We start from the raw sequence: 22,496 nt of genomic DNA, 5'->3' as shown, positions 1-22,496 counted from the left end.
AAGTAACATTCTTGATAACATTTCAGAACTGATGCTCGTTAAACATTTGGGAAATTTTAGGTCATAAAAATAAAAAATGTCCTTATAAATTAGCTAAATAATAATAATACCTTCTTGGTTTCCTCTCTTTCTTTTTTAGCAATGAGAAAAATTTATGGGGGAATCTTATTGTTAATTCATTGAGCCCCTGAATTAAACAGTGTGTGTCTTCTAATATGTCAATTTCTCAACACTAGCATGGACAGTTACCAAATATGTGACCTATAAATGTCATTTATGAAAATGATCACATCTCCTCAAGAATTATAGCCAAAGAAGATAAAATATAATTCTTGGCCAGTGTGTTATCATTTAATTTTCTTAGCATGTGAACTGGCCAGGCCTGTATAAATTAATATCATTCTGAATTGGGACATAGCAGAATAGGCATTTTCTGTGATAACACAGTAGTCCCTTGGATTTTGCCAACCAAAAAGTACCTCTCTGACATCTTCTTGGTATCTGTAGACGTCAGAAGCTACTCCCAAGGAAGAATACCTATCGGACATTACTGAACTCACTCACATCAGGCAAAGACAGCACCAAATTCCAGATCATCAATGAAGTGAATAAGGTGAGACCAGAGTTTCCCCAATAAAGGTTTTTGCTTCTGTAATTAATTGGGCTATATATAAGTATAATACCTTTAAAAGGAATTGAAACTGCCTACAGTAGTCCAAAAATACACTGTTCCCTACACTGGTCCAGAAATACTTAGAGATTTGAGGAGGGGGTAGGGAACAATGTGACATGGGGGTGTCTATACCAGAACCAATTTATTCTAATTTTTTGTGCACTGTCCAGCTGAATATGCCAAATGAGAACAAAACAGTAAATTCACAGTTTGCAGGCAGTAGAAAAACACTTTTGAGTATTTTACAATTTCAGGATTCTGTATCATACAGAAAAATACTTTCAGTATCTTAAGTTTCAAAAGTTCTAGTTCACTGAAATACTTTGGCTAAGGAGACACCATAGTTATGCTGCTGGATATTCTAAAGTGAGAGGACAGGAGCAGGTATTTGGTACTTGGCTCATGATTTTTTTTCCCTAGACGTCTGTAGTCATTCTGACGCATAAAATGTCGGCCAAATTAAGCTGATCAACATAGAGAGTATGGTGAGACTGGCACAATTGGTGTGACAGGGGCCTGGTATGAATGTGTTTACCATATACACCATAAACATCAGCATCTCTAAAAGCATCATGTGTCTCTATATCTCACAAACTAATCTAGCTCTGAAATGCAATTTGTTTTCAACTACTGAAAATATTTGGGGAAGTAACTTAGCCAGATTTATTTCAGTTTAAGCATTTAAGTACCCACCAAGGTGCTAGGCACTATTTTCAAGGTACTAGGCACCCATCTCTTACCAAATCCCAATTCTGGGATGGAAGCTATAAAAAGATTTTCCCCTATGATATGAGATATGGATATGAGAATCTTAATATAACCCCAGTCCCAAAATGTTTTCAAGAACCCTCACTTCTGCCTCTGTGGCTCAGGGTCAGTCCTCTCAAAGCAGAACAAGTACCTATCACAACTTCAGAGGACATGTCCTGCCCCCCAAAATAGGGAGTTTCCTTATTTTACTCTTGATACTACAACTGTCTAGGACTTCATATTACAAAATAGAATTATATAATTTGAAGTTACGGAACAACATCTAGGATTCCTGTAGCCAGTGTATGCTAAGGGAATAGGGAGGTAAATCTGGAATTCTCTCTAGAGTTTCCTTTCCAAAATTCAAATTAAGAGGTATAATCAGAGTTTCCTGGCTATTAGAGGGTTGCAATCTTGGGCCTGTTGACTTATGTAAATACCTCATAAAACTCTTTTCTTCAGTTGCCTTAGCCGTTCGAATACAATATTTATCACTTAATTTTCTTTAGTACCAAATACAAACTGGCTTTCCAGTTTCTAAGAGGAATTAGTATCATTGCTTGGTATCTTCAATATCTTTGATTATTTACTTCAGAGTTCCCTATAACCAGCAAGCTACATGCCCAGTGGATCCAAATTGAGCAGTCATATCTGATTCTAGTCTAATGGCTACTTGGGGAGCAATCACCTCTGATTCTAGTTTAATGACCACTTGGGGATTTTGAGGTGACATTGCCCCCTTTTGGGAAGCCAGACAGAATTACCCACTCATAAGGGCATCTGGCTTCACAAATGAAAATGTAAACCATACACCTGGCTCTCTAGTCACAGACCTGTGAGGGAGAACAAAAGGCATTATGGGTTCAGGAAATGCAGGGGGTACACAGAAGAAAGGCCTCTAAGAAGTCTTTGCTCCTGCTTGCCCAAGCTCTTGGTCAGCAACCTTTTCCTCTCATCTTGTCCTCTCGTTCCATTGTGTCCACCATCCAGAAAAGAGGTGTCAAAGTAGGAGGTGTGCATGCTACTTTGTATCTTAGGGAAGCCATTTAAATACATTGAGTACTTAACAGTCAATCCAAATACTGAGATGTCTAGAGGTGTAGCAGTGCAAAAGAGGAAGGCAGGCTTCCACTGCACTGAAAAATTCAGTGTTGTTCCAAATTTAAAGCCCTCAAGGCAGCTTTCCTCAAGGTATTTGGTACCAGTGCCAGTAGTGGTGGATTCCCCCACCACATTGCCTTTTACAACACTCTAGACCATTTGTCTGCAAACCCTTCTCCATGGACCCTGAATCCTTGAAGGACAATGTTGTGCAGCTCAGACACAGAGACCAGAGCCTAGGCGAGTTGGACACCCTCATGGAAGAAGAAGCCAGAGTCCAGGAGGTCCCACAGGATCTCACCATAAGACAGCACTCAACATGGTGGGAAGCAGAAGAGACTGACATCAGCCACCTCCCCATCAAGACGGAGAATGATGAGGAACCCGTGGATCAGACTCCAGGTAATGGAAACTTTGGGGATGTGTAGGAAACCAGAGGTTCTGCTGTCACAGGCAAATGCACGCGGAGGTTGGGGGAATTTGCTGCTTCAGATCTTGGAATCGTTCACCAGACTCATTTCTCAGTTTCATGTCTTTTGGCTGTGCCACACCCATCACTTCATCACTAGGTCTGAGATGGGTGAACTAGGGGTCTGTTTTGGCATTTGCCCGTTGTGATATGCTCGGTTTTCTTGACGTGTCTGCCACACCCAGTGGTCCTGAAACTATTTTGGCGTCTACTGTGAAAATAACCGAGCTTTAGATTAGTTTTTGAAATCCCAGAAATGAGCAGTCAGGATTCCTTAGCAAAGCTGAGGCCCGCTGATCCAAAGGGTTAAATCTTAATCTAAGAGTGGGCCACTCACTTAAAATTATTTTGAGATGCAGGCATTCAGAAGGCATATTCCATTGCATTAATTCCTTTATATTTGCTACCGATAATGGAAGATGGTAGAGCTATTCCAGGGTTAAAGGTTATTGGGTAGATTTGGAGATGGACAGTTCCTTGAAAGGCTGAGGGGAGGCTGATAGGAGAGTGGATTGTATGAACAGTTACGGGTTTGTTGAGAAAAATCTAAATAGCGTCTAATCAAAGAAGTACTGGTTTCTTTTTCTAAGATTGGCTTTTCACTCTTTTTACACTTACCTCTCCATTTGTAGTCATATGTAGTCATAGTCAGGTCTTGGTTTGAGCTACCCTAAAAACAGGAGAGCAAAGATCTAAGGTACATATGGATGTATTTATATTTATTTATAGATAGATAATATCTATTTATACTTACTTGAATCTATTTACATATAGATATATAAATCTGCATATTTATATATAATGGGCAGGGGGGCACACACAATATAGAGAGATAGATTTCTCGGGCCAGTACTCCCTTAGAATAAACCTTTTACAATATCGCTTCATTCTGCATTGTGATCCTAGCTTTTAAATTTTCCTGTGGTGAGAATAGCTTGCCATTTGTCAAGTTTTTTACTTTCTTTTCAGGCTGTTCTCAAGATTTCGCTTGTAACACATCTTGCAGCTTCCTCAAGGAAGAAGATGTGCCTCTGAGCCCCTCTATGGCCACAGCAGGTGTGTCCTGCAAAGCAGAGCCCGAAAATGATAATGGCCAACCCCCCAGTTTTTTGCCCTTTGCCTCTTCTAAGGCTGATGGGGATGGACCTTTTCCCAACCAGCCTCCTCCTCGGCGAATAAGGCAGAGGCGGCGCTCACTAGCCAACACAATCTCTGCTGAAATGGCCAGGAACAGGAGGTTAACATGGGATCTAGCCAGACGATCAGAGGCACATCTGGACAGGTTAATTGCCATTGGGGAAAGGGCTAATGCTCAACGTGAGGTTGACAATGTTCTCAGAAGAGAATCAGTGATAGCAGTAAACCAATTGGCTACAACTGTGGAGGGGGCGATAAGTGCCCTGCACCAATTTAATGAACTCTTGGACCATTCTCTAAACCCTGGAAAATCCTAACTATCTGCTGGGAAAACTGCTATTCCACTGTCCTGGACCTTTGCCTGGTCCCTGACGTTGTGGTGGGAGGGACCTGATGCCTACAGGAAAGGTAAGGTTCTACCCTTCTGGGAGAGTAGGAAGGTGGCGTTATCTGGATCTCCTCCAAACAGTCGTAGAATAGGTATTCTGTGACTTACTCTGTTACATGTTTTATTGTTCACCTATTGTCAGTCGCAATTTTGGATAAATAAAATTTCATTTCTATTCAATTGTGGAAAGTCTGCTTAATGAAGGAAAAACAAAGCCATGTCTCTCACATTAATTCTAGATCATCCACATCTTCTTTTTATTTTTTATTTTTTTTTCCCATACATGACTACAAGCTTTGGTGACTGGCGAACTGCCCCCACTTTAATTGTGTTTAGCAGAGGGAAGCTATAGGTTAGGGGAAAAGAATTACTGCTCTCTGCCTGGAACATTGGGTGTCTTGATAGCCATTCAAAAAATAAGCATACTGTTGAAGAATGAGGAAGAGGCTTCTGGAAGTGATTTAGGCCATTAAACTTAAGCCATTCTATATAGATGGACATTATTCCTTTCTTGAAGATTTATAGGAAACCCAAATCCAAGGTCTCCCTCACTAACCCATTTTTTATTTTGTTGTTCAGTCATGTCTGATTCATCGAGTCTGACTCCTCATGACCCCATCTGGAGGTTTTCTTGGCAGAGATACTGGAGTGGTTTGCCATTTTCTTCTCCAGCTCATTTTCCAGATGAGGAAATTGGGGCAAACAGGGTTAAATGACTTGCCCAAGGTCACGCAGATAGTGAGTATCTGAGGCCAGATTTGAACTTGGGTATTCCTGACCCAGGCCCAGCACTCGATTATCCACTTTGCCCACCTAGCTGCCCCACAGTGGAATTCTTTATTCAATCAGTTACAAATTCTAATAATGCTTAGTTCCCTTACATTAAGCTAAAATTCCCTTTGCAACTTTAGTCTAGAGCCTCTTGTTAAAGTACAGCTGATCATCTGTATAACATTTCATCATTTAAATTACTGCCAGTTTCAGTAATTCAGTTCCTATAACTTTGCTTCTTCGTTAGGCCTATTTTCTACCCCCTTTAATCATGTCATTGTTCTCCTTTGTCTCTTTATCTTTTAAAATTATAGAAAAAAGATTGAGAAAAAAGATAATAGAGCTGGCCAAATGTAAAGAGGATTTGATAACTTTTCATGCTGTACTCTATGTAGAAAGAGGCCAAGGTTTGTCTTCTTTTTTTTTTTTTTTTTTAATGTTAACTACTATCCTTCATGAAAAGAACAGTTGAATTCAAACAGGCTAATTTTTGTTGTTCAGTCTTGTCCAACTCTTCGTGATCCCATTTGGGCTTTTCTTGGCAGAGATACTGGAGCCATTTGCCATTTCCTTCTCTAGCTCATTTTACAGATGAGGAAACTGAGGCAAACAGGGTTAAGTGACTTGTCCAGGGTCATGTAGTAAGTATCTGAGTAATACTAGTAAGCATAAGAGGCCAGATTCGAACAAATGAAGATTAGTCTTTCCGACTTCAGGACCCAGTGCTCTATTCACTTCACCACCTAGCCTCTAAGCAAGCTAATTATTTGATTCAATTTAGTACTCATTAAAGTTCTACTATTTTCAAAACGTAGATACCCCTCAAAAACAGGTGAACAAGTAAAAGATAATTTGACTAGGAAGTGAGGAGTGACTTCCCATAAAAAGCTACACATAGATACGCCCGGCTGTGAAGGAATCAGGTTTCTGAGAGGCCGAGGGGATGAGGAAGAAGTTACCATGGGGTGGTTAGCCGTTACAGGAGCAGAGCTGGAAATTCAGGGACAGCAGGCAGGCCCAGTTTGATTAGCTTATATAGCAGTGTGCAATCAAAGTAGAACATTTTATGACCATATTAGATGAAACTACTTCTACATTTCACAAATATGTGAATTTCACTAGTCTTTAGTTTTACATTTCATACCTAGAAATTAAAAATCAACAGTGTCTAATAGAAACCCCTCTCTGGTTTACACAAAAACCATATAGAGTGAAAATTTGAAACTGAAGTAAAACAGTCACAGAATTTGGGAGGTGGAAGAAATCTAGTCGATCCCTTATCATTTTAAAGATTGGTGTAAACTGAGGCCCAGACACATTGTGGCTTACCTTATTGTGGAGGTTTTCAGTTTTTTCCTTTTTTGGGGGGGGTGGAGAATCAGAGTTGAGTGACTTGCCCAGGGTCACACAACTAGTAAGTGTCTGAGGTTGGATTTTAACTCGGGACCTCCTAACTCTAGGGCCGGTGCCTCTGTGACATTGTTTCTTAAAGGATAATGTGACATTGCACAGCCCTCCCTCACTCAAATCAAAGTCAATTGCAAGTCGTGTCATCATCTCCCTGACGTTATGGTCCTCTTCGAGAACGAAGGACAAACACAATGCACAAGAACAGCTGCCCTTTCAAAGTGGAGTAAGTAAAGCTTTTTGGAGACTAGATAAGTCTTCAACCAGATCTTGATTGAAGGCATAGGCATGAATTGGTGAATAGAAGGAATCTATAGACTATTTTAAGTGCCTGGAACAACCTGAAGAAAGACAGACCCGATGCATACTGAGGATAATGAGGCAATCATCATACTTGGAAGAGATGATCTGTGTTGGGGCATAATGAGGGACTGGAATAAAGTTAGTTATTATCTTGAGGTGGAAATCAGAACCTTGAGTACTAAGCTAAAGACTTTCAGATGAAGCAAAAGCAAACTTTTGGCCCTATTTATTGCGTTTGAATGTAGTCGTGGTGCTGAAACAAAACATTGGTCTCCATTTGATCTTAATCACCAAAGTAACTGGGACTCCTTTGGGCTACAGCCTCAGGAATATAATAAATCATTGAAATGAGCACACTTGACTACCCGTTCCAAGGAGATTAGTGATAATAAAAGACTTATATGTACAAAAATATTCATAGTATTGTATTTGTGATTTAAAAAAAAAAACTGGAGAGGGGAGGGTTGGGAAAGGATTACCCAATGGCTGAACAAATTGTGGTATATGAATAATGAAATTTTGCTACAAGATCAGAAATGATGACTGTGATGACAAGAGAACCCTGGGATGGCTTGTGTAAGTTGATATACCATGAAGAAAGCCAAGCCCAGCCAAACAATGATTACAACATAAAATAAAAAGTTAACTGAAGCAAATCAAATATAACAGTCTGTAGTAGCGCTATACTTATCAATTAAATAGCATGTTCATCCCTTCTTCCTGTTAATAACTTTTGGGGAATATACTTTATAAAAAGTGGTTATTGGATTTTTCTGGGAAATGTGTCGATATGTGTCAATAAATTTGATTTTTTAAAAAATAATTGTCAAGTTTGGAATGTTTTAATTTTTTTTTTTAACAGTGGTTCTGGTAATACTATATAGCTGCAAATCATGGGATACCACAATCTCTGAAAAATCAAAATTGTAGGTAACCCACAATTACATTTGGATCTACATGGATTACAACATATTGCCAATGAGGACAAGTTTAAGATGTACAGTTATCCCTTCCACATTGCAACTTTCCCCATTGCATTCAATATATCACAGGTTGGCATAAGAAATTAAATGGGAATTTAAGGCCAGCAAATGACAAAGAAAAAAATTTAAAAGCTCAGAAATGCATAGAATATATGTATAGTATTGTATAATATCAGCTTATTTTATCTTTTAATACCATAATAATTCAGACTTTTTCTCTGATATGAAGGGAGGGCCAAAAACTTTTGTGTGGATTTTCCAGATCACGGGGGCACCATCCCTCTAACCTCCATGATGTAGGATAACTATATCATTCAGGAGATACACGGTTGGAAAAAGGTGGGCTGGTCCTGTAGTGAGACCAAAGAGTAACAGATGAATATGATTCAGGTGTTTCACTGGTGCTGCCCACAAATTAAAAGGCCAAGAGGAAAGGCTTCTAACATGTCAGCCTCTGCTGAATGTATTTGGGAGAGCATGGACAAGAATTACAGAGGTAAAGGAAACTTACATGGACTGTGTGATCTGAACCCATGTCAATGAGATCACAGTTCTGGAAGTATGAGACACAATGAGACAAACTGTGGGCAGTTGTAAGGTATGTAGTAGCCCAATTTTGTCCAGCTCAAGAGATGAGTCCTATTTAGAGAGAGGTTTCTATTTTGGATGTCTCTGTATGATCACCTAAGTCCAACCCAGGAGTGTGCTGAAACTAGCTTATGTGAACCAATTGTTAAATTTTCAGTGTGAACATTAACATTTCCAGAATTGGCCAGTGCCACAAATCAAGGTTTACTGATTTATTGTTTGGTTCACAGTCTATACCAGAGGTGTGGAATATGGGCTGCATTGCTACTGAAACATTAAAGTGTAATTGGGAAATATTTAACAAAAGAAAATACAATAGAATGTAGATAATGTTAATTTTTAGTTTTCTAAGTCAGTTTGCAGCCCACAGGAATCTTTACATACTCAACCTTAGATAAGGATCCCTGTGAGTCCACAGGTTGACTTAGAAACCACATATTTACATATTTCTCTTTTATTAATATATCAACACATTAAAATCAGAAAGGAGCTACATTTTATAGTCATCCCTTCTACGTCATGACTTTCTCCGTCGTGGTTTCACTGTATTGTAGGTCAGCATAAGAAATTAAATGGGAATTTTGAGGGAGTTTTGCAGAAACCGCAGATGACACATGAAGGCCAGCAGACAATAGTCCGTGACCAAATACTTAACCCAGATTTTATAATAAGGTACTCTAAATACCTCATGAAAGAAACAAAAAATCAGACTTCTTCTCAGATATGAAAGAAGGGCCAAAAATTTTATGCAGATTTTCCAGATTGCAGGGGCGCCATTCCCCAAATCCCCAGGATGTGAAAGGAATACCTATAATCTGTTTCAGGCTGCACTTTGAAATGTTGTAGGCATCTGCCACTCTTGTGTCTTGTGTTTGACATCTCTGCCCTAGATTTAAGAAAATGTTGGAGAAAATATTAATAATACAGATTAAACTTAAAAGTGTATCAGGTACTTTTTTTTTTCCTGAAGACCTTGTTAACATTTACCAGCACACCCCTGATCCAACCCATTTCAAGTGCATAGAATTTCTATCCCTGGCCAGGGGAAGGGTTTTGATTTTCTTTCGAGAATTCTACCCCATATCTATACCCGAGTTTAATCCACACTTTCTCTATGTTTCCCTGCACATAAACCCCACCCTCCAGGAATCAGCAATTCAAAATGGGCCCTCAGGTTCTATTTCCAATTGAGCTGAAGCTCACCCATTTCCTTGACCCAAGCAGCAAAATTAACCTTGTCCTTAGCTTCTGGAAACACTGTTCTCCTTTGAGCTTGTACAAGTACTTTTATCAGTTGTTCAGCGGGGTGTTAGCCATCCAATCTCATCACATTTAAGCACGTCCTATCCCTGTGAAGGAGTATTCGGGAAGACATACATTAATGGACTTTTTGCCCTATTGTTACTTCAGGTTTCCAGGCTGCCTTTTTGCCAAAAGTGACCTAATCAATTATTCTGATTACCATTGTAATTATGACTAGACCTGGTCATCATGTGGTAATCTGTTTATCCACCTGTTCCCAGGTTCCTTTCTTGGCTGAAGTCTGTGAAATCGAGGGAAACATTTTCAGGTTTAAAATCAATGAAATGGCTCCCTTAAAACCAAGGTATGAAGTCTCTGATGTCCTTATACAGAAGCCAGTCACCAAAAGGTAGGTTAAGGAAGAGAGTATCTTAGATAGATGCTCATTTTTTTTTCTTTCATTATTGCTCCCAACAGTAGATCTATCTCATGCATGTCCCATCCTTTCTTGGCAGTCTTTTTTTGCATCTGGAGACTGCTGTTAATTCTTAGCCAGCTCTCAGGAGCTGGTTTGCTTATTACCTATGCTGTTTTCCACTTTCTGTCCTTTGTCTTAGTGCAGCTGAATGGCACAGTGGATAGAGCACTAAGCCTGGAGTCAGGAAGACTGATCTTCATGAGTTCAATTCTGGCATCAGACACTTACTAGCTATGTGATCTTGGGCAAGTCACTTAACCCTGTTTGCCTCAGTCTCTTTATCTGTAAAATGAGCTGGAAAAGGAAATGGCAAACCACTCCAGTATCTTTGCCAAGAAAACGCCAAATGGGATCACGAAGAGTCAGACACAACTGAACAACAACAACAACAAAAAAGTAAAGAGGCATAGCATCTAGCAACTGCTTCTTAATTCTCCAAACACAATGGAGACTGGGAAATGTGAACAGCCTTGTCATGAGAACAGAAGCATTTTATTCACTAAGCTCAAATTAGTAAGCATTCTAATCATGTAGCATGCTAGTAATTTGTGTGGATGAAATGATAGATTTTTAAATCATTCTTAATGTATGAATTAAGAGATCTGCGACATGGATTTTTATTCTAGATTTCTATAATTATTTTTATAATCAAGTAACTTCTGAACTATCATTCCAAGAAGGTTTTAAAAATTCTTTGGGGAATACAGCATTTTTTATATGCCCATAAAATTTTCATTAGCTCTAGATTTTGGAATGCTACTCTGTCCCATTATGCCTTGTTATCTTTGTTATGCGTATCATTTCATATATGGGTTAAGAGAATATAAGATTACCTTATAGTCATATCCTCTCATTAACACAAATTCCCATGAAAGCATAAAGGGACAATTTAGTTTCTGTTTACATTAAATTCAACAAAGCCAGGCAGTCTTAAAGTCTCACCTCTGACACAAACTGACTGTGTAACCCTGAGCAAGTTGCTTTACTAATGAGTTCTCTAGTCATCTCTCTGAGACTATAACCTGCGAAAGAGGTGGCAGCCCATATTGATGAAGGGAGTTCCCTCACCTGGAGTTCCCTACATCAGTGAAATTACAAATTCAGTCTCTGTACCCTATACTCTGTAATACTTATCTAATAGTAAGACGCATTGCTGGGCACAAGAAGAATTATGACACTGTTCCCCTCTCCCTTGCCCTTAAGGATCCCATTCTACTCTGAACCTACCCTCAAAGACCAAGTTCATTCCCAGGGGGGTACAGCCCAACCACCTAAAATAAGGATTGGTCTCCTTTTCTCGTATTCTTAGACTCTCTGCCTCCTACACTGACACTCTAGGATAAATACTTAAAGCTTTGGTTTTGGCTCATGACTAAGGTCTCTCCAATGGGAGAACATAGATAGAAAGGTAGTCAATGTCCAATGTCAGGTACAAAACAGCTATTTCTTTCTTCTGTGTAAACACACACACACACACACACACACAAGCTTAAACAAGAAGCAGGAACTTATAACTACAGCCACGTCTTAATTAGTGTGAATAATAAATCCTGAAAAGTGGTCATACATATTTGAATTCACACTGTTCAGAGTTATAATCATTTAAAATATGGTCATTGGTTCCAACCCAATGGAAATATTCAGTGCAAATGCAAATAATGTGACCATTTCACAGAACTCATTATTTGTGCTAACTGGGGCATGGCTATGGTACCAGCCCCCTTCCTCACCCTTCCATGGAGAGTTACATGCTACATATCCATGTGGGGAAGCTGTTTCTCTTTTGTAACTGATATAGCACCCTACCCCACTGCCACTAGAGTTAGGAGTAGGAAGCCAACCAAGGAACTATCCAAGATTTACTGCATCATCCGAAGTACCAGCTCATTCCATGTTAAGCTAGGTGTCCCCCCAATTCCCAGGAAGTTACCAGAAGAGTTAAGCCCATGTTCTATGGGATAGTCCATATAAGCCCATTCCCACACAGGTTCCATGGGATGAACCCCTGCCAGACTTATGTATGTACATATTTTTCCCCCAATAGACTGTGAACTCCTTGAGAATGGACTGTCTTTTGTTGTTATATACCTAGAGTAGATCATGTCATGGATCCCTTTGGCAGTGTGGTGAAACTTCTGGATACAGTTATCAAAATATTAAAAACATTTATGGATCTCAGGTTACGAACCCCAATCCTAGGGCCTAACGTGATGCCTGGCACGTAGTAGGTACTTAAAGAACGATTTATGATTGGTTTACTATTTATGCTAGAGGCAATAAAAAGATTTTTGAGGGGGTGAGTGATATGGTTAGACACGAGCCTGAAGAAGACTGTTTTGTTAGCTGTGTGAGGATGGATTGCTGAGGGGAGAAATAAGAGACCAATTAGGAGGCTATTGAAATAGCCCAAGGGAGAGATGACAAAGGCCGCTAGTTAGTGCAGTAGATAGAGTGCCAGGCCTGGAGTCAGGAAGACTCATCAAATCTGACCTCAGACATTTAGTAGTGGTAACTGTCTGATCCTGGGCAAGTCACTTAACCTAGTTTGCCTCAGATTCCTCATCTGGAAAATGAACTGGAGGAGGAAATGGCAAATCACTGCAGTATCTCTGTCAAGAAAACTCCAAATGGAGTCATGAAGAGTCAGAAATGACTGAACAACAACAATTACTATTTTTGTTATTTGATATTATTATCAAATTATTTTGTTATTTTGTTAATGGTAGTGGCCATATCTATAGAGAGACAGGTCAATAGCTATGAGAGATGTTATCAGAGTAGAATTGACAAGACTGGCCTGCAGAGTGGGGATGAGGGAGAAGGAAGCGTCAAGGATGACTTTGAGGTTGTGAAACTGTATTTTTAAAGCCTTGGCACATAAACACTTAACTCAGTATAAGGCTCTAAGCAGATAGTGCTTACCATTAGTACATTGTATTATTATTTTGATATTTCCATTATTTTTGTAACCCAAACAAAGCTGACCTAGTCTTGTTATGAAAATACAAACTTTATTGTCCAATATATTGCAGTAATACATTGTCAGGATATAAATCTTCAGTAAAATGGCAACTGTTTAGGAGTACCACCTAAAATTAGTACCAAACAATAACAGATCCTTATTTCCATATGATTTCCAATAAGTAAATGTGAAACCCTTTCAGTAGCTGAGATAATAATTCTGTCAACTTAATTCAGATGCTTCTCACCTTTCACATTTGCTTTAGCTGCTCTGCTAGAATTGAATACTTACCTATTTTTTTCTATATGGGTTTTTGTAATATTTCTACGAAGTAAAATTGTTATATCAGTAAAAGTTCCACAACTGGGAAATTTTATTCAATAGACTTCTGACCTGTGGTTAGTATTTGATGGTCTATTAATATGAACATCCTGGTACCTCTTTAAATACTTTTCCTCTTAGATTCATGCTTATAATTTAACACTAAACCCATTATTAACATATTCGAAGACAGATTGATGACATATAACAGTGACATAAGGTCATGACAATAGTAATAGCTGATAATTATATAGCACTTTAATACTTATAAAATGCTTTATATTCATTATTGTATGAACTACATACAGCAGCTCTGTGAGGCAGGTGTCACAGGGTATTTAATTATACTTTTTTTGCAAATAAGAAAATTGAGGCTCATCAGAGAGGCAAAGTGACTTGCCAACAGGGGTAGTCAATAGCAGGAATCAAATCTAGGTCTTCCTGACTTCAAGTCTAGCCCTCTTTCCATTTTACTATATACAACCTCAGATTATACATTCAATCGTTTTAGCAGTTACTATCTATTTTCTGTATCATCATTTGTACCTACAATCTTCCTTCCTTATGAAGGTCTGAATTATGCTTTCCTCTGCAGTTGGGCAGTTAGTCTGACTTTGACTATAATTGCTAGGCAATTTATAATTAGCTTTTAATTGCTATAAAATGAAAAATATAAAATGAAAGCTTTTCTTATTGATCATTTGTTCATATCCAGTCATGCATCACTTAGAGGTGTGTTGGGTTTTTTTTTTTTCTGTTAACCATGTTATTTCTTCTTCTAGGCTGACCCAATGCTCAGGGGATACAGGTACTCTGGTGCTGAAAGATGACTCAGGACATCTGAAGTTTTGCATCACAGCAAACCCCTTCAAAATAGATTTGTTTTCTGAAGAAAAGCCCTTGCTGAGCATGAGCCAGCTGTATTTTGAACATTTGCAGAAGCTTCCCAAACACAGGTATTTTCTCATATAACCTTTGCAAGGTAAAGCTAGAACCAACTTAATTGTGAATAACATTACCTGCTCAGATCAAGTGGTGGCCCTGAGTGGGACACTTGACCTTGTTTGCTAGAGTTTTCATCCTGAGGGCCCTTCAGTCTCTCTCTCTCTAACCAGTTCAATGTTGAAGAAAAAAATTAATTCTTTTTCTCCACACATTTTCCCCATGCACTGTGGATTCTACTAGCAGTAGGAGTCTCTCTGAAGACTTGGTAAGAAAATATAAAGAGCTATAAAGATCCTCTTTGCAGAAAGTAAAAGTAAGACTGATTATGTGCCATCCATTCACACCTCTGTAATTACTGAGCTCTCCCAGAATGAAATCTTTACCCTAAGCAGGTTCTAAGCCTTCCTAGGGTCTCTCTCTCTTTCTCCCTCTCTCAGTAAGGCAGTAGTCTGCCTTCATCATTTTCTATCCTTCTCTACCATTTTAGCAAAATAAATTGAAAATGATTTAAGTAAATGCGGGGGAAAAAATGTAAACCACCAAGAACAAAAGCTCTCTTCCATGCCCCACAACAACAACAAAAAAAAAACCCCATAATTTTTAAAGTTAACAAGAAAAAAATTAAAACATGTACTTGATAGGATCTCAAAATTGAAAGGATGGGAGCAGCTAGGTGGCGCAGTGGATAGAGTATCAGCCCTGAAGTCAGGAGGACCTGAGTTCAAATCCAGCCTCAGACCAAACACTTGATACTTACTAGCTGTGTGACCCTGGGCAAGTCACTTAACCCCAATTGCCTAAAAAAAAAAAAAAGAAAGGAAATCAAGAGAATCTTTCCTAAAACTTAAATTTTTCAAATTTATAACAAATAAAACAACTTTCTCAATTTTTTTTTTAAAAAACAGACCTTCCACAGAAAGTGAGGAAGATGTGTCCACTGATCCTTACCAGGTAATCTGGCTTGAGCTATTTATTCCTATCTTTTTTTTTTTAATTCTCATGTTCTTAGTAGTTATCATCAAAGAGCAAATATAAGGAAGTTAGGTAAATAGGTTCCTATGTGTAGATGGTACCGTGATGCCCTAGAATTTCTCCTTTTTATTCCCAGGATTATGCTCTTTTATCCAAGAATACAGCACCACTAGAAAGCAGAACCCGTAGAAAGAATAGGGATAATGTACTTCAGAGGTAGGATTTGAACCCAGGTCTTCCTGGCTTCAAGGCCAGCTTTCTGTCAACAATCACATGCTGTCTCTAGCCCGTAAAAAGGGGCAAATAGTATGTAAATTATATGCTAATTATATGCTAAATTATTTCTCCTCTTGAAGAATATGAGAATACACTGGTCACACTACACCCACCTGTCATGCCGTGGCTAAATGGCCTTTACGTGGTCAAAGTACCAGTTTTGCACAAGGAAAGGGATTTTTGTTATTGCCGTGTTAGGGCACATAAAAACAACCAAGGTACCCTTGCCTACTTAAGATCACTCGCTAACCCAGTGTTTGGGGGGGCGGAGGCAACTGTTGATAGCCTTTAGGAATACAGTATTTCATAAGGTGTATTGTAAAGCTACTAAAGAAGATAGAGTCTCAGCCTGATGGAAGCTTTTCTTTTGAAGAAACAATTTAGAAATGGACACAAAAATCATTTTAAAGAAACATACCTGATGAAAAGAGAGAGATGGCTATAAAATTATGCAGGATAATAACCCGAGTTCCAAAAATGGTGCACCTGAACTCTATTTACACCTTTCATAGGTAGATGGGCACATTCCCATCTTTATGAGTGCTTAGCAGTGGCACAGTGGATACAGCACCAGGCCTGGAGTCAAGAAGACTCATCTTCATGAGTTCAAATCTGGCCTTAGACACTTACTAGCTGTGTGACCTTAGGCAAATCACTTAACCCTGTTTGCCTCAGTTTCCTCAGCTGTAAAATGAGCTGGAGAAGGAAATAGCAGACCGCTCCAGTATCTTTACCAAGAAAACCCCAAATGGGGTCACCAAAAGTCGGTCATGACTGAAAACAACTGAACAAAAAAGCCAGCAGCCATGGCTGCCAGAAGGGAGAAATAGGCTTATTTAGATACTGTTACTGCTTCTCCTTCCAAAAGTACAGGAAGGAGTATACTGATAAATGTTTAACAACCAGTTTGTGGGGTGGGGTGGAGAGGTGTACACATCTTTAAGTGCAATTTGCATTATTAACATTTCCTCCATTATTTCTTAAATCTGTACAATCAACAAAATAATAAATCAAACCCGAGCTATAGTGTTTGCCTCTTTCAAAGGCATAAATACACTTTAAATTTAACAGTCGCCTCTCACAAGCGAGTATGAGCAGGCTCCAGCACAACCCTGAGTAAAAGTCTTAATCCCTTCATGTGTGATTTCTGTTTGCTTCCATAGCTCTTCCTTAGAAGATCTAACCAATGCTCTGGAAACCTTGAACTAGGTCTTTAATGAGCTTAGCTCAGTCCAAACAGATTTTTTTTCCCCGAGGGGTGTCCCCAAAGAGGGCTACGTTATTTGGCCCAAAACTTACTCTCTGTTAAATTTCTAGTTTGCCATGATAATACAGAATGAGGAAAAGAGAAAATAATGGTTATATATTTATGAAGTACTTCATGTCTTTCAAAGCATTTTCATATATTTGGCTCATGTAATTTTCATCATGTCAGCTATGGTTCCTAGATGGCTCGTGGTTGAAAATTTGTTCAGTATTTAGATATGATGGATCATATCTATTCTTGATACCACTGTCACTGTGTAGATTGCTTGCTTGACTTGATTATATGTTGAGGTCTTAGACTAATCAGCTTCCTAAAAGATAAGCTTGTTTTCTCAGCCAAATTTTCCTGAAACCTAAAGTATGCTATAATAATCACAATATTTGTTATAATTTATAACATTGATTTCTGTACTTTTATCTGTACAGGAAAGTCAAGATGATCTGGGTCTTTGGAAAGAGACATTTGGCAAATTTGTGGATATCAAAGCCAATGGTAAAACCAAGATTGGCATAGTGTTAAGATTTTCTTTACAGTATAGCTCAATGTCTCTCAAGCTGCTTAGCTTCTTCAATCTTACTTATTTTTCATTGGTAGGTTTGTTCATAAATCAGATAAGGAGTCCTGACATTAATTGACAGCGTATTCAGTGAATTTTTCACATTAAAAATTAAAGAAATGCTCAAGTCATCATTTTTGTTATTCAGCTACCAATATGGGCAAACAGGAAAGGGGCTTTCTTCAAAACAACCACTCAGACTTTGGTCTCCTGCCTCTAAACAATCCCATTTGATAAGCATTTATTAAGCACTGTCCATGATCCTAGCACCATGCCAGATTTAATGGGAGATTTAGAACTATCAACCTCAGCCCTTGCCCTCCAGGAGTTCACAGTCTTATATAAAAGTCAAGACGTGTTTGTGGACATTGGTGAATACTTTAAGATAGTATGTCAGGAAGTGCCAGAATCAGTGGGAAACACAGTACTGTAGGAAGTCAGAGCCGAGAGAGAGAAAGCATCTAGGGATGCATTTTATCTCTAATTTTGTAGGATGATTGACTTAGAAGCTTGGTATACCTCTAATGCACCCCTGAAAAATTCAGTTCTTCCTTGGAAAGCAACACCGTGACAGACCCGGCAGTAGATCTTGGTGTCCCTTCCTGTTCTAATGTCTATGATCCTAAATGAGAACTAAAGAGGACCTTGAGGCTCGGAGTGAATATGCAACTGAATGCTAATGTTCTTTAGCAGCAATACCCTAAAAGGCAAAAGGAATTGCTTTCTTTTTCCTTAGAGTTCATCCAGAATGTTAGGCATTTGCAACTCTACTTTTATAAGAAACAAGCTAGACTAGAAATCTAGCTGTCATAATGGATTTTTGAAGAAAGCCAATTCCAGGGGCGGCTAGGTGGTGCAGTGGATAGAGCACTGGCCCTGGAGTCAGGAGGACCTGAGTTCAAATCCAGCCTCAGACCAAACACTTGACACTTACTAACTGTGTGACCCTGGGCAAGTCACTTAACCCCGATTGCCTCACCAAAAAAAAAAAAGGCAAATTCCAGGATTTACCCTGGGGTCCACACAGTACCCCCAATCCCCGTGCATCTTTATCCAGAGCAGTACAGCATTGCATTGTATTAAAGCCTCAAATGAGTTAGGAGAGGGAGTTTCCTCACCTGTGAGTTCCCTGCACCAATTATAGGATAGTTTGCTTTGACCCACTCAGAACCCTGTGCCAAGGTGCTGTGTACTCAGTACTTCTTATGCCTGCCAAGATGGCCATTTATCTGCTTTAGCCTAAGGGATTTTAGGCATCAACAATAAGATGAAAGGATTATTGAGGGGAGGTCAGGAAAGCCTTCCAAGTACTCTAAAATAGTGGTTCCCTGACCCTGGCAAGTCACTTAACCCTGTTTGCCTTAGTTTCCTCATCTGTAAAATGAGCCGGAGAAGGAAATGGCAAACTACTCCAGTAACTTTACCAAGAAAACCCCATATGAAATCTTAAAGAGTCAGACACAACTGAAATGACTCAACAACCACAAATTTCATCTAGAGGTAGCTAGGTGGCACAGTGGATAGAGTGCTAGGCCTGGAGTCAGGAAAACTATTCCTGAGTTCAAATATGTCTTCATACACTTACTAGCTGTGTGACCTTGGACAAGTCACTTAACTGTGTTTGCCTCAGTTTCCTCATCTGCAAAGTAGGCTGGAGAAGGAAATGGCCAACCACTCCAGTATCTTTGCCAAGAAAACCCCAAATGGGGTCACACAGAGTCAGACATGATTGAAAAACAACTAAATAAGAACTACAAATTTCATCTAGGCCAGCCCCCATAATAATTGATCGTAATGATTGCTCTGATGTCATACTAAATATAGTCATTATACAGCTTACTAAGACAAGAGGATATATAATGTATTTTTAAAATAGTTCTATCTGAAAGAATCAAAACGAAAAGTTTATTTCTTTTTTTATTAATTTATTTTGATTTATCAATAATCACTTACATAAGCTTTTGAGTTTTAAATTCCGCCCCCTCCCTCCCCACCTACCTCCCCGAGACAGCACACAATCAGATATAGGCTATACATATATATTCCTATTAAACATATTTTCACATTAGTGATGTTGTAAGAAAGAATTAAAACCAATAGGAGGAACTACCAGAAAAAGGAAACAAAACAAAACAGAAGAAAAAAATAACAAATAGTATGCTTCGATCTTTATTCAAACTCCATAGTTCCTTCTTTGAATGTGGATAGCGTTTTCCATCATGAGACCTTTGGAGATGCCTTAGATCCCTGCATTGCTGAGAAGGGCTAAGTCCATTAATATTAGTCATCGCACAACGTGGGCTGTTACTGTGTGCAACATTCTCCTGGTTCTGTTCATTTCACTCGACATCAGACCATACAAGTCTTTCCAGGTTTTTCTGAAGTCTGCCTGCTCATCATTTCTTATAGCACAGTAGTATTCCATTACATTCATATACCACAACCTGTTCAGCCATTCCCCAATTGATGGGCATCCTTTCAATTTCTAATTCTTTGCCACCACAGAAAGAGCTGCTCTAAATATTTTTGTACACGTGGATCCTTTTCCCATTTTTATGATCTCTTTGGGATGCAGCCCTAGAATGCTATTGCTGGTCAAAGGGAAAAACTTTATTTCTTAAAGGATTATTGGTTAACATCATACAGCTAATTAATGACCAGGACCATGTCTTACTCATTTACCTTTTTTGCTCCGTAGTAGGTGCTCAGTAAGGGTTTAGTGAAGGAATGAATGACCAGTTTACGACTAGGAGTCAAGTCTTCTGGTTTCTAAACTAGTGTATTTGATTTTAGTTGTTTTTCAGTCATGTCTGACCCTTCAAGACCCCATTGGGGTTTTCTTGGCAAAGATATTGGAGTGGTTTGCTATTTCCTTCTCCAGCTCATTTTACTTATGAGGAAACGGAGGCAAACAGGATTAAATGACTTGTCCAGGGTCACACAGCTACTATGTGTCTGAGGCTGGATTTGAACTCTTTTTTCCTGACTCCAGGCTGACACAGTTATCCATTGCATCATCTAGCTGTGCTTGAGCTTGTTATTAAATAACATGAGGTTACTCTATCCCAGACCTCTGGCCGTTGACAAGACTGCCACATCTTTCATGTGACAATTGTGGATCAGCTTTTTTAATTTTTATTAAGATATTTTGTTTTTTATATCACTTTCATTTCCAAATACAGTTTCCCCTCTCCTCTACCTAGAGAGCCATTGTTTATAACATAACAAAAAAAAAAGAGGAAGAAAAAACAATTCAGCAAAACCAACCAAAAGATCAGCCAAGTCTAGACATTATTGTTCCACATCCATAGCCCTTTGCCTTTCTAAAGAAGTGAAGGAGGTGCATTTTCTCAACTGTAGGGGCAGACTTGATCATCATAATTACACAACATTCAGTTTCATGTTGTTGTTGTTGTCATTCTTTTTCTTGTTGTTGTCCCTGTGCTTATCGTTTCCCTGGTTCAGCTTACTGTGCATAGATTTTAAAACGTGCTGTTTTGAGGAACAACTCATTCAGGTTTTTGTTTCTCCAGGCCCCAGCTCCATAGGACTTGACTTCTCCTTGCATGGTTTTGAGCACCTCTATGGGATACCACAGCATGCAGAGACCCATCAGCTCAAAAACACTGGGTAAAGTGAAAGCAAGAATTCCTCAGGAGGAATCTCTGATTTGGGGAAGAATTCTCAAGACCAGGATTTAGTTAAGATTTCTGAACCAGTGTTAACATAAACACAGCCTTTGTACCTCCAACTCCGCCATCTCTCTCCCTCATCTACTTTTGCCAGAGGGACATTTAAATCAATACTGAAAATTAATCTCTGTCATCTGACTCCCTTGAATGGCCTTCTAAAATAAAACATGTTGTCAGGACAGGGGACTTAGTCTAAGAACAAGTCAGAAAGGAGACTAAAGGTATGATTACTCCAAATTAACAACGTTAGTAAATAGGTGATAGAGATAACAGAGCTTTTATGGTAACTAGACAATTAACCAGGTATCTGTGTAGAAATAGAGTCTGACAGGCTGTCAAGCCCAGGAGATAGTGTTTATTTGGTATATTGTGATGCTGACATCATAAATCTTAGCGGTACTAATGAGCCATGCTGTTCTCCCAAACAAGACTGCTGACCCACTCAGAAACTTGTGCCAGGGTCCTTTTGCTCTCAGAACTTCACATACCTGGCAAGGGGGTCATTTATCTTCTTTTGCCTGTGGGTAATCATTCACTAATCAATAGCTTGTTGTATAATGAAAACAAACACTAGATTTGGAGTCAGAAAAACTAAGGTCAAGCTCTGGTTCTGCCACCTACTAGCTGTGTGACTTTAGGCAAGCCATTTAACTTCCGGGAGCCTCAATTTTCTCATTTGTTAAATGAGGTTCCCTTCAGAGGTTTACTTTAAAGGTCAGTTGGGATATTTTTAAACTGTAAAGCTACTACTACTACTGCCACTACTAGTGCTACTAGATAAGTATTTGTTATTCATCTGCTATTGGCAGGCTACTATGCCAAGTGGCAAGTGCCATAACCCATGCAAAGAATTGTTCAATACTGTCTTTGTTTTCGAGGAATTTATGATCTAGTTATAAGTTAAGACATACTTACATATACATATACATATATATACATACATATACACACATATGTATGTGCAACATATATACAGAGGCATATATATACAAATACATGTGTATATATGTGTGTATATGTATGTGTGTATATATATATATGCCTTAATATATATGTATGTGTATGTATTTAATGCCTAGAGTATTTACTATTTGTAACACTGATTTGGCACTTATCATTACTGCTTTGCTTATAAGTTACTTTTTCTCCCCCTCCCTCCCTCCTTCTCTTTCTGTCTCCATGTCTATGTGTGTGTATGTATATGTGTATATATGT

General features: G+C 38.8%; 1 protein-coding gene across 1 annotated transcript in view; it reads left to right on the top strand.

Moving 5' to 3' along the window:
* GANC (glucosidase alpha, neutral C) overlaps positions 1-22,496 on the top strand; it is a 54,987-nt gene that overhangs the window by 2,297 nt on the left and 30,194 nt on the right. Inside the window, 6 exon segments of the mRNA XM_027869842.1 lie at positions 508-613; positions 10,094-10,221; positions 14,356-14,529; positions 15,424-15,469; positions 17,459-17,525; positions 21,123-21,219. Of these exon segments, the coding sequence (XP_027725643.1) occupies positions 508-613; positions 10,094-10,221; positions 14,356-14,529; positions 15,424-15,469; positions 17,459-17,525; positions 21,123-21,219 (618 nt within the window).

Source organism: Vombatus ursinus, unplaced genomic scaffold, assembly GCF_900497805.2.
Source record: "Vombatus ursinus unplaced genomic scaffold, bare-nosed wombat genome assembly UNPS02014794.1, whole genome shotgun sequence".
In the NCBI taxonomy this organism is placed as follows: Eukaryota; Metazoa; Chordata; class Mammalia; order Diprotodontia; family Vombatidae; genus Vombatus; species Vombatus ursinus.
Note: the sequence above shows the minus strand (reverse complement) of the source record. Positions and strands in the feature narration are given on the sequence as shown.